Source organism: Acanthisitta chloris, unplaced genomic scaffold (genome assembly GCF_000695815.1).
Source record: "Acanthisitta chloris isolate BGI_N310 unplaced genomic scaffold, ASM69581v1 scaffold46409, whole genome shotgun sequence".
In the NCBI taxonomy this organism is placed as follows: domain Eukaryota; kingdom Metazoa; phylum Chordata; class Aves; order Passeriformes; family Acanthisittidae; genus Acanthisitta; species Acanthisitta chloris.
The window spans coordinates 1-12,568 of record NW_008690555.1 but is presented as its reverse complement, the minus strand read 5'-3'; the positions used below and the strand labels follow the sequence as shown (position 1 = coordinate 12,568).

The window sequence follows — 12,568 nt, the reverse complement described above, 5'->3', positions numbered from 1 at the left end:
CTTTCAGTTTGAATCCATTGCCCCTTGACCTATTAGTGCAGCTCCTAACAAATAGTCCTCTCTGGCTCCCCTGTAGACCCTTCAGATACTGAAAAGTTGCTATGAGGTTTCCACACAGTCTTCTCCAGGCAGAACAGCCCCAACTGCCGCAGCCTGTCTTCATAGGGAAGGTGCTCCAGTCCTCTTGTCAACTTCATGGCCTCCTCGGGACTTGCTCCAACAGTTTCATGTCCCTCTTATGCTGATGACACCAGAAGTGCACGCAGTATTCCAGGCAGGGTCTCATGAGAGCAGAGTAGAGGGGGAGAATCACCTCTTTTGACCTGCTGCCTACACTTCTTTAGGTGCAGCCCAGGATTCAATTGGCTTTCTGGGCTGCTAGCGCACACTGCAGCTCATGGTGAGCTTCTCATCCACTGTCACTCCCAAGCCTTTCTCCTCGTTGCTGGTCTCAACTACTTCCCCACCCAACCTGTAGGTGTGCCTGGGATTGCCATGGCCCAGATGTAGGATCTTGCACCTCATTTTGTTAAACTTCATGGGGTTTGCATTGTTCCATCTCTCAAGCCTGTCAAGGTCCCTGTGGTTGGCATCCCTTCCCTCTGCTGTGTCAACTGCCCCACACAGCTTGGTGTCATCAGTGAACTTGCTGAGGGTGCACTCAATCCCACTGTCCATGCCACTGACAAAGATATTGAACAGTGTTGGCCCCAGCACCAACCCCTGAGGGACACTACTCCTCACTGGCCTCCACATGGACAGTGAGCCACTGACCACGACTCTCTGCCTGCAACTGTCCAGCCAGTTCTTTATCCACCAAGTGGTCCACCCATCAAATCCATGTCTCTCCAATTCAGAGACAAGGCAGCGGTGTCACAGAACCAGAGTATGGAAGTGACCCATGAGAATCGAGTCCAACTCTTGGGCTCAGCCCTTGGAACAGGGCATTTGCAGGGCTGAGGCTCCTTGTCCTTGAACTAGGACAGATCCTTCTCCACATCCCCCTGCCATTGTGCCCATGGCATGGAGTGAGGGCCGTGGGAGTGCAGCTATGTGAAAGTCTCCAGTTCTCAGCTTAATCCTTCCTACTCCTTTAATTTATTTATTTTTTTAATTAGCTCAGTGAATGGACTGCTGCCATGGAGACGTCAAGCGTGGCTCAAAATAGCTAATAAGGCAGAGCTGGGGTGTGTGGCCAGTACAAAAGAGGGAAGGGGAAAAGCAGTTTTAGCCACTGATGTATGAGATGTAACCAGAAGAGAGGGAAGCCACATCAGGAGAGATGAGTGGCTGCAGCCATTAAGATATTAAAGCAGGCTGGTGCTTGTGAGGTGGAAGATATATGGACCAGGTCAGGAAACATTCTCCTCCTCCCCTTTGTCATGTAACCCTTGGAAAATTCCAGTTATAAATGCATGCAAAATGCAGAGGTTGGGGGGGTAGGGTGTTTGCTTGGTTTTGTTTTGATTTTTTTTTTACAGTAAAACAAAGGAAGTGGGGGACAAAGGCATTGTTGGCAGTATGTGTTGAAGATCAGAAGAGCTCATGCTGCAGACATATGGCTGATTTCATCAGTGCACCCATGGCACTGGCCTCCCAATGCAGCTGAGAGGCAGTAAGGACTGGAGTCTCCAATTAATATCTCTCGTAGGTTGTCATAAGGAAATAGGGCCTGACTATCCCAGCAAATGTCTGATGCTTTATATAGCCTTCACTGCTCTATCTGTCCTTACACTATTCCATTGTTACTTTGCAGATATTGTCTTGAGAAAGGTTAATGTGGGTTATAGCTGTTGCCTAGACTGGAAGCACTATCCTACCTGCCTGCTTTAACATAAAGTAATATTGGCAGTTGTGATACCCATTGACAGCTCTCAAATCTTTTACTTGAGTAGTGAGACTAGTCCCTGAACTGACTACCAATCCCTCAATAAAGTTAGCTATATGCAGCAGAGGATAAATTTTATTCCATGGAGAAAAATAAATGTGGTTATATACTTTAAAAAGGGTCATGCCATATAGTTGTTTTTTGATGCACCATTGTCCCACAATCCACAAAGAACAGTTAGAGGAGTCTGCTAGGCAGAACATCTTGGGGAAACTGGAGGTTAAAATAATTTTTAATTATCTGGTATTCCTGCCATTTAGAGGAAGAGCTTTCATCTTCTCTAAGCAATTCCCCTCCAAGGAAATTAAACTATAAGAACTTCTGAGTGGTAATCTAGATGGTTTAGTAAGTAAAAACATAAGTATTTTCATCTGAGTTTACTACCTTTCTTTATGTGGTGTTTTTTTCCTCTTCAGTTTGCTTGTTAGAATTTCTGAAATATATTTCTTCTTCTTGTTGCTGTATAACAGTCTGGATCCCTTTTCTCCTTGATCTTCCTTTTTAGGCTTCCTTCTCCCTTGTTTTCCCCATTAACCTTTCTTTCCTTGTATTTTTTTTCTCACCTAGATTAGGATGAAGTTTTCACTGGATGTAACATGATCATAGCATCCGTGTAGATGCAGAGGAGCATTACAGCTCAGTGTTATCAGGTCACAGAAAGAACAGGCTTTTCTGCTAATCCTTAAATTGTGCTGTGTGCCGCAAACACCGTGGCAGCCTGTTTTCCAGTGAATCTCTGTCCTTCTCTGTTGTCAACTAGCACTCTCATTCCAGAGCCCAAGGAAGCTGGAGGACAGTTGGACACTGAGTCTACCATTAGTAAATTTGAAGACAGGTTGGGAGATCCTTCTGCTTTGTCCATAATTTTTCCAAGAAGTGTTTGTATGGGGACCAGTAATACCTGTTCAGAGCTGTAATTACAGTCATTTTTCTCTGATGTGCAGGGGAGAACTGACAAGGCATGGACAATTCCCCAAGTCTACATACCCTCAAAGCACAGACCACTCCTGTCCATATATGTCTGTTGACAGTTTGTTTCTGACCTGGAAGAAAAGCGTGAAGGCAGAGGATGGCAAGAGTGGTATGATATCCTTAGGTTTTTGCAGTTTTCCTTGAGTGACACCCTGTGCCCAGCTTGGATAGCACGTGTTTTAAGCTGGCCCAGCTTTCAAGGTCTGTTGCTTTCTTGGGTTTTGCTCTCATTGTCCTCTTGCACGTGGTTTATTCTGTGTTCTTTCCTGTCATGCTTTTCACAATGCCCACTTCCTGCCTCCCTCTTCAGGAAGCTGTTCACTGTCAGTTTGGGTTTTTTGCTCTATAAACTGTCGTTCTGCATCTGAGGAACCTGCTGTTCCTAGCAGTCCTTCCTTCCACTGTTAAAAGCAGACATCCCCCAAACTTCACAGTCCTTACAAGGGAAATATCTCCACTTCCTGCATAATGTAATAGCATCTGAGGTAATATCAGTGGGTAATTATCCATTCTGGAAATACTTCGTAGCCACCCAGCAGTCTTTATCGATTCAGGCACCTCTCAGAAAATGGGTCTATTAGGCATCACTGCAAAGCAAACTTTGAGAAGAGAGCTAAAAGCACATTGGGAATAGGAACATGACACATTCCTAGTCAGCGCTGCACTACACTGATGTAAACTGCCCCATAATTATTCATGGAACATTTACATTTGGACTCCTCGCTTAAATCTGTGTTTGAATGGGGAACATTAGCAGAAATGGTGCTGATAGTCTTTTCATCATGGTAAAACGCCTCTTGCTGTACCAGCTGGCATTCTGTGATCTAGGCTATGAAAACTCTGAAAACGAATCCTGACTATGAAATGGAACAGGGAACACAAGCTAAGGCTCGGCTAAGAATAATTTGTTATGTAATTAGTATAATGATGGGAATATATCAAAACCTGTACTCCATCAAGTGTGGTAGGCATGGGGATTCTTCTCATGTTTCCTTTCCAGCATGCTGGTTTCACCTGCTTGTGTCTTTCGGAGTTTCTCAGATTTTTCATTTGTTTGAAAGCAGCTGTTTTATTTCTAGAAAGTCTGATGGGGAGAGAGAAGTTCTTTTGATCAGACTGCATTTACAATAGTGACAGCACTTCAGAGAATAAAATGGATAGCTCAAAGGCATGTGCTGATTCGGAAGAAAATCCTTGATAAATCGGAGATGCAAAAAATAAAGCATTTGGCAAGTCAAATTATATTTAGGTGGTAACAGGCTTCAGAATATGAGGATGTAGAATTCTTTGATCAGAATTGCTTTTAGTGGGAAATCCTTTCTTCTGTCACTGTTCCCTTTAAGGTAAAAGATAATGTTCTCGGTGGAAGCAGTTTAAAAGGCAGACTTCAAAATACTGCATATGACTCATAGATATAAATCCTTCACAGTTACTGAATAGTAACTTCTGGATATTGGAAATCTAAAATAGTCACCTTGGATGGTGTGCTATGGTGTAAACCAGGTATTCCATATTATTTTTCTGCTCAGTTTTACTGCCCTTTGGAACATGTAATGACTCAGTTACCTAAGGTGATGTGGAGAAAACTAAAAAATAACTGTTCAAAAAACAAAGAGATAATGGCTCTCAGCTACTCAGAAGTGGCCTTTCATACATCTGAACTCAGCATTTTCAAATATTTATTCAAGCTTTTACTCTACATGGATTTGTACTTCAAAAATTAATACATTTATCTCAAATCCTGTGGAAAAATTGTACTTCTTTCTGGATTAAACTGGGACAGCAAGTATCTGTCCAATATCTTCACAGAACTTTCAATGTTTTGTAGTGGGCATAGTTTAAAACAAGCAAATGCTTTGAACATTTGGACTTTTGTAACTGAGAACTGCATTATTCAGGTAGTAACTTGCTATCTTGATTCCATCAGAATATTCTCTATGCAGCAGATCTCAACTGCCAAGTTAACAAGTAAAGGAACATGCTGCACTTTTCTTGTTGACTTGTCATACTTTTGCAGGAATCACTGATTGAATTCTTAGAGACGGTGAGTTCAGTGCTACTAGTAACATTTCAACTTATTTTCTCGGAGGAAGCTGACCAGAAAAGCTGCTGTAGTAAGTCTTCTAACATCATCACCTTGTGAACGTGGCTTTTTCATTCTCTTGGATTGAATCTCTAGCCTAGATGGGAAAACAGCAGCAGATGACACCATACATCAGTGATGCCAGCAGCTGAGGAGATGGCATGCTGCTGCCCTAAGGGCACCTAAGGGCTGGTACTGATGCTTTGAGGCTCTAGGTTGATGCAAGAGCTGTGCACAAAGCCAGAGTGTTTCAAGTTTTGTGCAGCTGCTTATAGTGTTACTGTAAGATAAGGCATCTGACTGCACTCTGAATTCAGGTTTTGACCATATAAAATTGCTGTCTAGGTGGGGTTAATAGTGGAACTGCTTCTTCTTGTACAGTTTTGCACAAATTTTCAACACAGAAATTGGGGAGCAGCACGGACTCCCCCTGCATTTAACAATTCTTACAATCTTGCAGTGTTGGTACTTATAAAACCTTGGAATGCCACTTTAGCAATAAAAATAGCAGCACCAAGTCTTTATGGTGTCTCCTTGTCTTCACTTAAATGTTATTACTCATTCCAGAAAGTCAAAACACTGTTGTTAAAATCCTTTCAGTATCTTTTTTAAGTGTCGGTGCTTGATGGAGCCTGTGTTCTCCACAGTGCAATAGATTTAGTAATCTCATTTCACAATTTTGGTACGTTTTCCAAAATAAAGCTTTTTAGGCTTGGTTTGGGGTTTGCAGGCTTCTTTCAATTTGGATTTGTTCCCCAGTCTTACTGCTCTGAGACTGCACTAATTTAACGTTTCCCTCTTAGCATATTAAGAAATATGTGCAATAGTGAGAGCCTTCCTACTAGGAATAATGAAAAAAACTCATTCCCTTCAAGTTTGTAGACAACTGAACAGTTAATTTTATTTTTCCTCTGAAGGTTCTATCTTCTGGCCACTCCTACATACAGTGCGTATCTTTAAGTCATTAAAGAACAAGTCAAAGGAGAGACCCAGGTAAGCTCTTTTTGTGAATTTATGCACAACTACCAAAAAATATGCAGCCTTTAATACCACACAGGGAAACAAAGCCAACCCATGCAGCAAAGAATTTAATTTGCAAGGTTTTAACTCCTTGCTTTGTTAAAGCAAATTAGCCAAGAAACACAGAATGGAGATGGGCAGGGTAAAGTGGCAATATTAACTTTTTTTAATAAAAATTTAGAATTTTGATTAATTTAGCAACTCTTGGAAGCTAAGTTTACTGGTTATTCTCTTAGTCTATGAAAACCTGAGCTACACATAATCTGGATTCCAGTATCCAGTGCTAGTGAACAACATCCATTATGCTCCTTGTTACAAGTATCAGGAAACAAAAATAGGAATTCTGAGGGCTGTGTCTAATCCCTGTACACACTGCCAATAACCTGCTAAGCCACTTCTCCCATCACAATATTCATATTTGCAGAGCTTTTATACTATCATTTCACAATATATTGTTTTCTGTCTTAATTCTTTCTCTCAGACCCTGACTTGTGCTGCAACTCCTTATATTGTACCCAGAGGTTTGTGGCCTTTACCTGCACTGAGATTACAGGAAAAAATAGACAAGGGGTCAGAAAAAGGTGTTAAGAGTGGGGAAAAGACCCAGGGGGAAAAAAAAACGGGGGGGGGAGGGAAATTCAGAGTACTTGATATTCTGCTGCCATACATTAGGATTATCTTGGACATCACAAAAAGGTTCATCAGCCAGAGGGTAGCCAGTCACTGAACAGGCTCCCCAGAGAAGTGGGCACGGTAGGAAGCCTGCAAAAACTCAAAGAATGTCTGGATGATGCTCTTAGTCACAGGGTTTAGATTTAAGCAGACCTGTGAGAAGCAGTGAGCTGGACTTGCTGATCCTTATGGGTCCATTCCAACTTCACAATTCTGTTTGTTCTTTCTCTGTTACTCCGGCTAGGAGCAGCAGTACAGAGCACTCATTACAGGACCTTTATGCATCCCTCCAAATGTTACTGTGTTTCAGCTAAATCCAGCACACCAGTCACAGGGGATCAATGACAAATGCTGAACAGCACAATCCATTGACATAAATATGTGAAACACTGGACACTGCAGGTGTGAAGCTGCCGAACCTAAATTATTTAACTAAACCCACTTCTTGGTGTTCTGAACTAAGTTCCCTCCTCTCTACTTAATAAACATTTCCTCAAAATAAATTGTACTTGTTCTTCATTTGTTTGCTTTCTGTTTAGGGAAGCTGCATGTGGAGGGTGCTACATAAAAATCAAATTAAGTTATATACATTATCAGCCATGTGATTCCCATATTAAATGTTCCCCTTTGTTTCATGCATTTAGGTGATGCAGCCCCATGGAATCATTCACTTTCATCCAGTAGTGCAGTTTCAGTACTTTATTTTGAAAGTCTCTTAATAGGTAGTTTAAAACAAGAGAACAAATTAAATGTAAAGTGTTCTTTATTAAATAACTCAAAAGAGAAAGCAAATTGTGCAGCTAAGAAAGACAACAGCGTGACCAGAGGATTTTTACAGCAGAAAACAAATCACAGCAAATAAACATTTCAGTCTAGCAGTCAAATTGTCCTCATTTCTACGGAGTTAATTTCGGTCCTCAAATTGTGACTTGTTTTTTAAAAGATATGCTGCTAGAAATTCAATGGGGTTTGGTGGTCTGCAAAGAAAAGAAAGTAAACCAAAAGCTATTACTTTTGCTCTATGACATTAGGTAGCTGTACAACTAATAACCTTCCCTTAAAAGCAACATAACTCCTCCTGAGCACTTGTAAGCATTGATTTAGGGATGACCAACTACCTAGAGTGACTGTAGATTCCCAGTTTATGCCTGATGAGAAAGTTTTTTGAAAGGGATCACAGTCACTGTTGGTTCAATATTACTGAACTGCTGAACATACCTAAACCTAAGGTATAGTCTCTAAGCATACATACTGTGTGTACGTGATTGGATATTACATGATTTGCCTATTTCTTTAACTCATATTAAGTAAAAGTGAATCTGTCAGTGCTTTTTTTTGCATCATTTTATTCAAGTGGTCATTGTGTAGCTTTGTGGATTAGAGTTGTTTTCATAGTTTCTGGCAACTGAAATTAACACAACAAAACTTCCAAGTTTGAGAAGTGCTGTAACTTGCAAGCAGTCAGTAATAAGCACCTTTGATCACTGGCCTTAGTCTGTAGTTTTTTCTTCAAAAAGCTCCTCCAGCTACTGTGCATGAATCCTGCTAATCTGGGTTCTGTCCCCAGAATAAATGACAAACTTACTTATTCCACACTAGGTCAAACCAAAGCTCTGGCAGGGAGCAAATATGCCTACAGAGAGCATAAAAAACCGGAATACATGCCCAGTTATTTCTCTGGGTCATTCTTTTGGCTTCCAAGCATGTACCAATTTCTTAGCTAGCAGTCTTAATAGCCCTGGGTGGATTCCTCCAGACCTTTGACCAGTTACCTTTTGAGCACAAATAAAATGTTAAATGTTCTCAACCTAAGGCAAAAAAATTCTATAGCTTAATTATGTGACCTGTGAAGGATCAGCTCCTATTGCTCATTATAAATTTGGTACCTGCTTCACTTCATTACTGCATTAGAAGAGAGAATGAACAGTCCATCCCAATTATCTTTGCTGTTGTGATTTAACAGATTCCCAATATATTCCCTCCCAGAAGTCTCTTTCCTAGGTATGGACTATTCAGTCACTCCGTATACAGGTAGCATTCCATACTTCTCACCACCTTGTCACTCTTCTTACTTTTTCACATTCTCACAGAACACAGGGAAATTGGAATCACACATAATATTAAAAACACAAGAACATCATAAATAGTGACATTGTGCTTGTTTTTCACCCCTTCAATTTCTAATATGTTTCACCCTTTCAATTGCCAAGTCCTAGCATTCAGGACTTATTTTTGAATGAGGAATGCATGGACATACATGTATACATGTAGCAGCTTAAAGATATTTTTTCACAAGGGAAATTGTCAACTCAGAATCTAACATTTTGTCACTGGTGTTTGTTACTACCCTCCTAAGTCCATAATATTCTGTTTATTTGGATTCAATCCTTCACTTTTTCCTAGTTCCAATTTCTCATAGCAGTATTCAGAGTTTTATGAAGTTCTGTACATTTTAATACAGATCAACTTCAAAAAAATCGCCCAAACAACAGAAACCAAAACACACAACCCTCTAACCTGTTCCATACAACTCAAGTCTCATTAACAAATTTTGTCACCCACTTCTTCAAATTGATATAAATGATCCTTTCCATGATTCTAGTGTAGAGATCATTTATATAAATTATATAAATACATACATAAAGGTTCTTCCTTTAATGCCACAGCAACTAGCTCTCTTTGAAAGCTTTTAGTGAATGACTGTGTGAGAAACTTCCAGAAATTCAAACAGACTATCATCTGCATACTTCTTTATGTGTGTTTGCTGACTCCTTCAATAAACTCCAAGACAAAAGACTTGATAAAAGTTGTGTTGATTCCTTACAAATATGTAATTTATCCATATGCTCACTAGCCTGGATGATAATTTCAACTGAATTCCAGGAATAGTCATCAGATCTCCTGGGCTGTTCCCTGAACATTTCTACATTCGTCAGAAAAAGAACTTAGCATCCATTAGTTACTTTCCAGTTTAATTTTAAGCAGAAGATCATACAGCAGAGCTGACAGTTGAGCTTTCTCCCTCCTGGGGGTTTATTATGTTCAGGTGAATAGCCAGTTTGACCTGGCAGTTTCATACTGTTAGGTTTTTAACCTATATGTACCCCAACCTCTTTATCAATGGTCCAATTTCACTCCTGTGATGAGTCTCCATAAAACAAACTCCTTCCACAGTGAAGATTAAAAAACAGAAAAGAAAAAGTTTGCCTGTAACACAGGTATCCAGAGTGTAAGTGTGGGGTATCTGCCTCAGGCTGTGTTTTACATGGAGTCTGCAGCAGAAGTCCCACAGACATCAGCTGAAGATCTGCACACACTGCTCAGGTGTATGCATGGACTAGACCTTCCTAGGAGCCTAATTAGCTGTCTGTACCCTGCAGTGCAAATTCACAACTCCTTTTAAAGCTGAGGCACTGCTGATAGTTGTTCTGACTGCAGGTGCTGTGATGCAATTATGGTCGTTCATACCAGCTTTTGATGCTATTTCAGCAAAACTGAGAGATGGGTACATGCAGTACCACTTGCCACTAGTGATGGTACAGCAAAAGGCTAGAAATTCATTTGCTGAAGATGAGCAACTGTCTGCTGTTACTCAAGCATACCTTTATACACTGACTTATTAAGAGATTTGGGGCACCTCATCAGCATATTTACTCATACAAACTTATCAGTTTGCTTATTACGGTGTTGACAGTGAGGTTCAGCCTCATCCTTAAGTATTTTAATTTCCAGCAAAGATGCATGGCAGGCCTGATTTGTCTGTCTTTCAGATGGCAAGCAGAACTCTTTATAACTCCACACTACAAAAATCTTCAAAACTAGAACTTCTTGCCTTGCTTCTGTAAGGTGAATTTTGTGGTAACATTAATTTAAAACAATCCAAACACTTCTCCCTCCCAAACTTCTGCAGTAGCACACCTCACTGGAAGATCACATATTCAATAAGTAACTCTTATCATGCCATATGCACCTAAGTGAGGAACACATCCTGCATGGTCATTCATAGGTTCATAAACTTGTTGTAATGACGTTCTTAGAACTAGCAAAACCGTGTGTGGTGCGTGAGGCCTGAAAGGTGACACACTGCCCAAGATTGAGACCTACTTTTTCCTATGAACACAAGAACACTGAAGCATCTCACCTCTCTTTTGCAAGAACAGCAAGTCCCTGTAGCAAGATAGGTACAACAGTCTGATCCAAGTAGGCACGTGTGGGTAGTGACTGAAGATCCACCTTCTGCTTTGATGCTTTCTCTGCGTTTAGTTTCTCATTTTCTACTATCCTCTAAGGCACAAAAGAAAAAGTGAATGAATGAACATTGGTAACAGCAGCCACAGTTACTTTGAAGTGCCTGTGCAAACAAAATACCCACTTCTCTGCAATCTTCTTTACCTCTTTTAAGAAAATTTAAGTGCACATTTTTCCTTGCACAAGAAACTAACCCAGAGGAACCTTCTGTTAAAGTCTTAAGTTTGGGGAAACAATGTTAGAAAGTTGCAAGTTTTCTAGAACAGAAGACGCCCAATCACTCTAATTTTTACTTTTGCATTTACGTTCAGAGATTTAAACTCTACACCACTAAGACAGGAATGACTACCAACTGTACTGGTGAACAGGCTCCTGTATGTAAGTCCTTCTAACACAAAATGCTAAAAGCACAAGTAATTCAGGTGAAGCCTGACAAAGAGGTCTCTGCTGAAGTGGAATACTTTGAGACTGTGCTCTAGTCAAGCATAGATGGACACTTTAAAGGAAACATATGCAAAAGGCTTCCAGGTGCTTGTTGGTCAAAAAGTGCTGAATCATGTTACACCACTGACTGTAGTTAAAAATTATACCCTACTACTGCCAGTAAACCAAATGTATTCAATGCAACATAAGTGAATCTACCAATACAGGACTGATGTATCCATTGTATTACAGTTCTGTGATGGAAGCTGAGTCACAAAAGAGGTTTAGGAACAGTTTCTGCAAAAACCTACAGAGTAGGAGCTCACAATGGAGGGAGACTGAAGGCTTTTCTTCAATGAGAAATAGTAAAGAAATGCCATAGAGTTATTATTCTAACCTACACACTTATCAATAGTGAGAGAATGGATTGTGTCTACTCCTTGTCAGCATAAGCAATTAAAAAGATTGGATTACTCTAGTATAATATTTCTACGGACTACAAAAGAATCTTTCCCTTTGATACTTCCACAGAAATACCATCAACTGCTTCTATACCCATCCCTGTAATAAAAGTCTGATTTTTTTCTGATATAATAGATTATACATATGTATGTCCTAACAATCACAGAATACCTCAAAAAAATCCATCTCATTAAAAGATTAATTATTTACTTCAGTACCATCCAGCATAATGGAAGCAAGACAACAGAAAATATGTTTACAGCAAGGGACAGGTATCTCGGCTTGATTTCCACCTAACTTCCTTAGGAACATTCTAACTGCTGAAGTTATACTTAAGGCTCAACAACTTATCAGGAACATGAGTTCCACTGTACTTTACAGCAACAAAATCTTTGTTACCTCCACATTTTCAGTGAGGCCGTATTCGGCGTGAGGGTTTTCTGGAACCTGTAAAACAACACAAGGTCAGCAAGGTGGAAACGCTCCTTTTATGCGCGTAGCATTGTGCACACCGAACATCCCCTGCGATACCTGTGGCTGTCCCTCCATAATCTGCTCCCCCTCCATGACTGGAAGCGTGGGCTTTGCCGGACGTGCAGGAAACCTTGGAAAGCTGAAATAAAAAAAGGCTGAGATGAAACCTTAGAGCGAGTTACGCGACATCGCACCACTTGCATTTACTAAGGCACAATCACCAGAGAGCAAAGGGAGCTGCTCCGTGCTCCCCCCGCGCCAAACTTGAACGCGGATTAAGGTTCGAGGTACCTCCGCCGCCCGCAGCGCGGGAAGCTGGAGAAATC

The 12,568-nt window shown here is 40.6% G+C and overlaps 1 protein-coding gene across 1 annotated transcript; it reads right to left on the bottom strand.

The window, feature by feature from the left end:
* Positions 1-7,318: 7,318 nt before the first annotated feature.
* On the bottom strand, positions 7,319-12,365 carry DPY30 (dpy-30 homolog (C. elegans)). Its single transcript, XM_009081835.1, has 4 exons — positions 12,300-12,365; positions 12,168-12,215; positions 10,777-10,919; positions 7,319-7,612 (listed from the first exon to the last, which is right to left on the bottom strand). Exons 1-4 carry the CDS (start codon positions 12,333-12,335, stop codon positions 7,540-7,542), a joined length of 300 nt encoding a protein of 99 aa, XP_009080083.1. The 5' UTR covers positions 12,336-12,365; the 3' UTR covers positions 7,319-7,539.
* Positions 12,366-12,568: the final 203 nt, after the last annotated feature.

What these genes read in the sequence shown, in the direction of transcription:
- DPY30 (XM_009081835.1), bottom strand. Translation starts at nt 12,335, where the DNA reads ATGGAGGGGGAGCAGATTATGGAGGGACAGCCACAG. An exon ending in TTATGGAGGGACAGCCACAG is followed by an intron (nt 12,216 to 12,299) that starts GTATCGCAGGGG and finishes GTTGTTTTACAG; the next exon opens with GTTCCAGAAAACCCTCACGC. An exon ending in GCTGTTCTTGCAAAAGAGAG is followed by an intron (nt 7,613 to 10,776) that starts GTGAGATGCTTC and finishes TTTTCTTTGCAG; the next exon opens with ACCACCAAACCCCATTGAAT.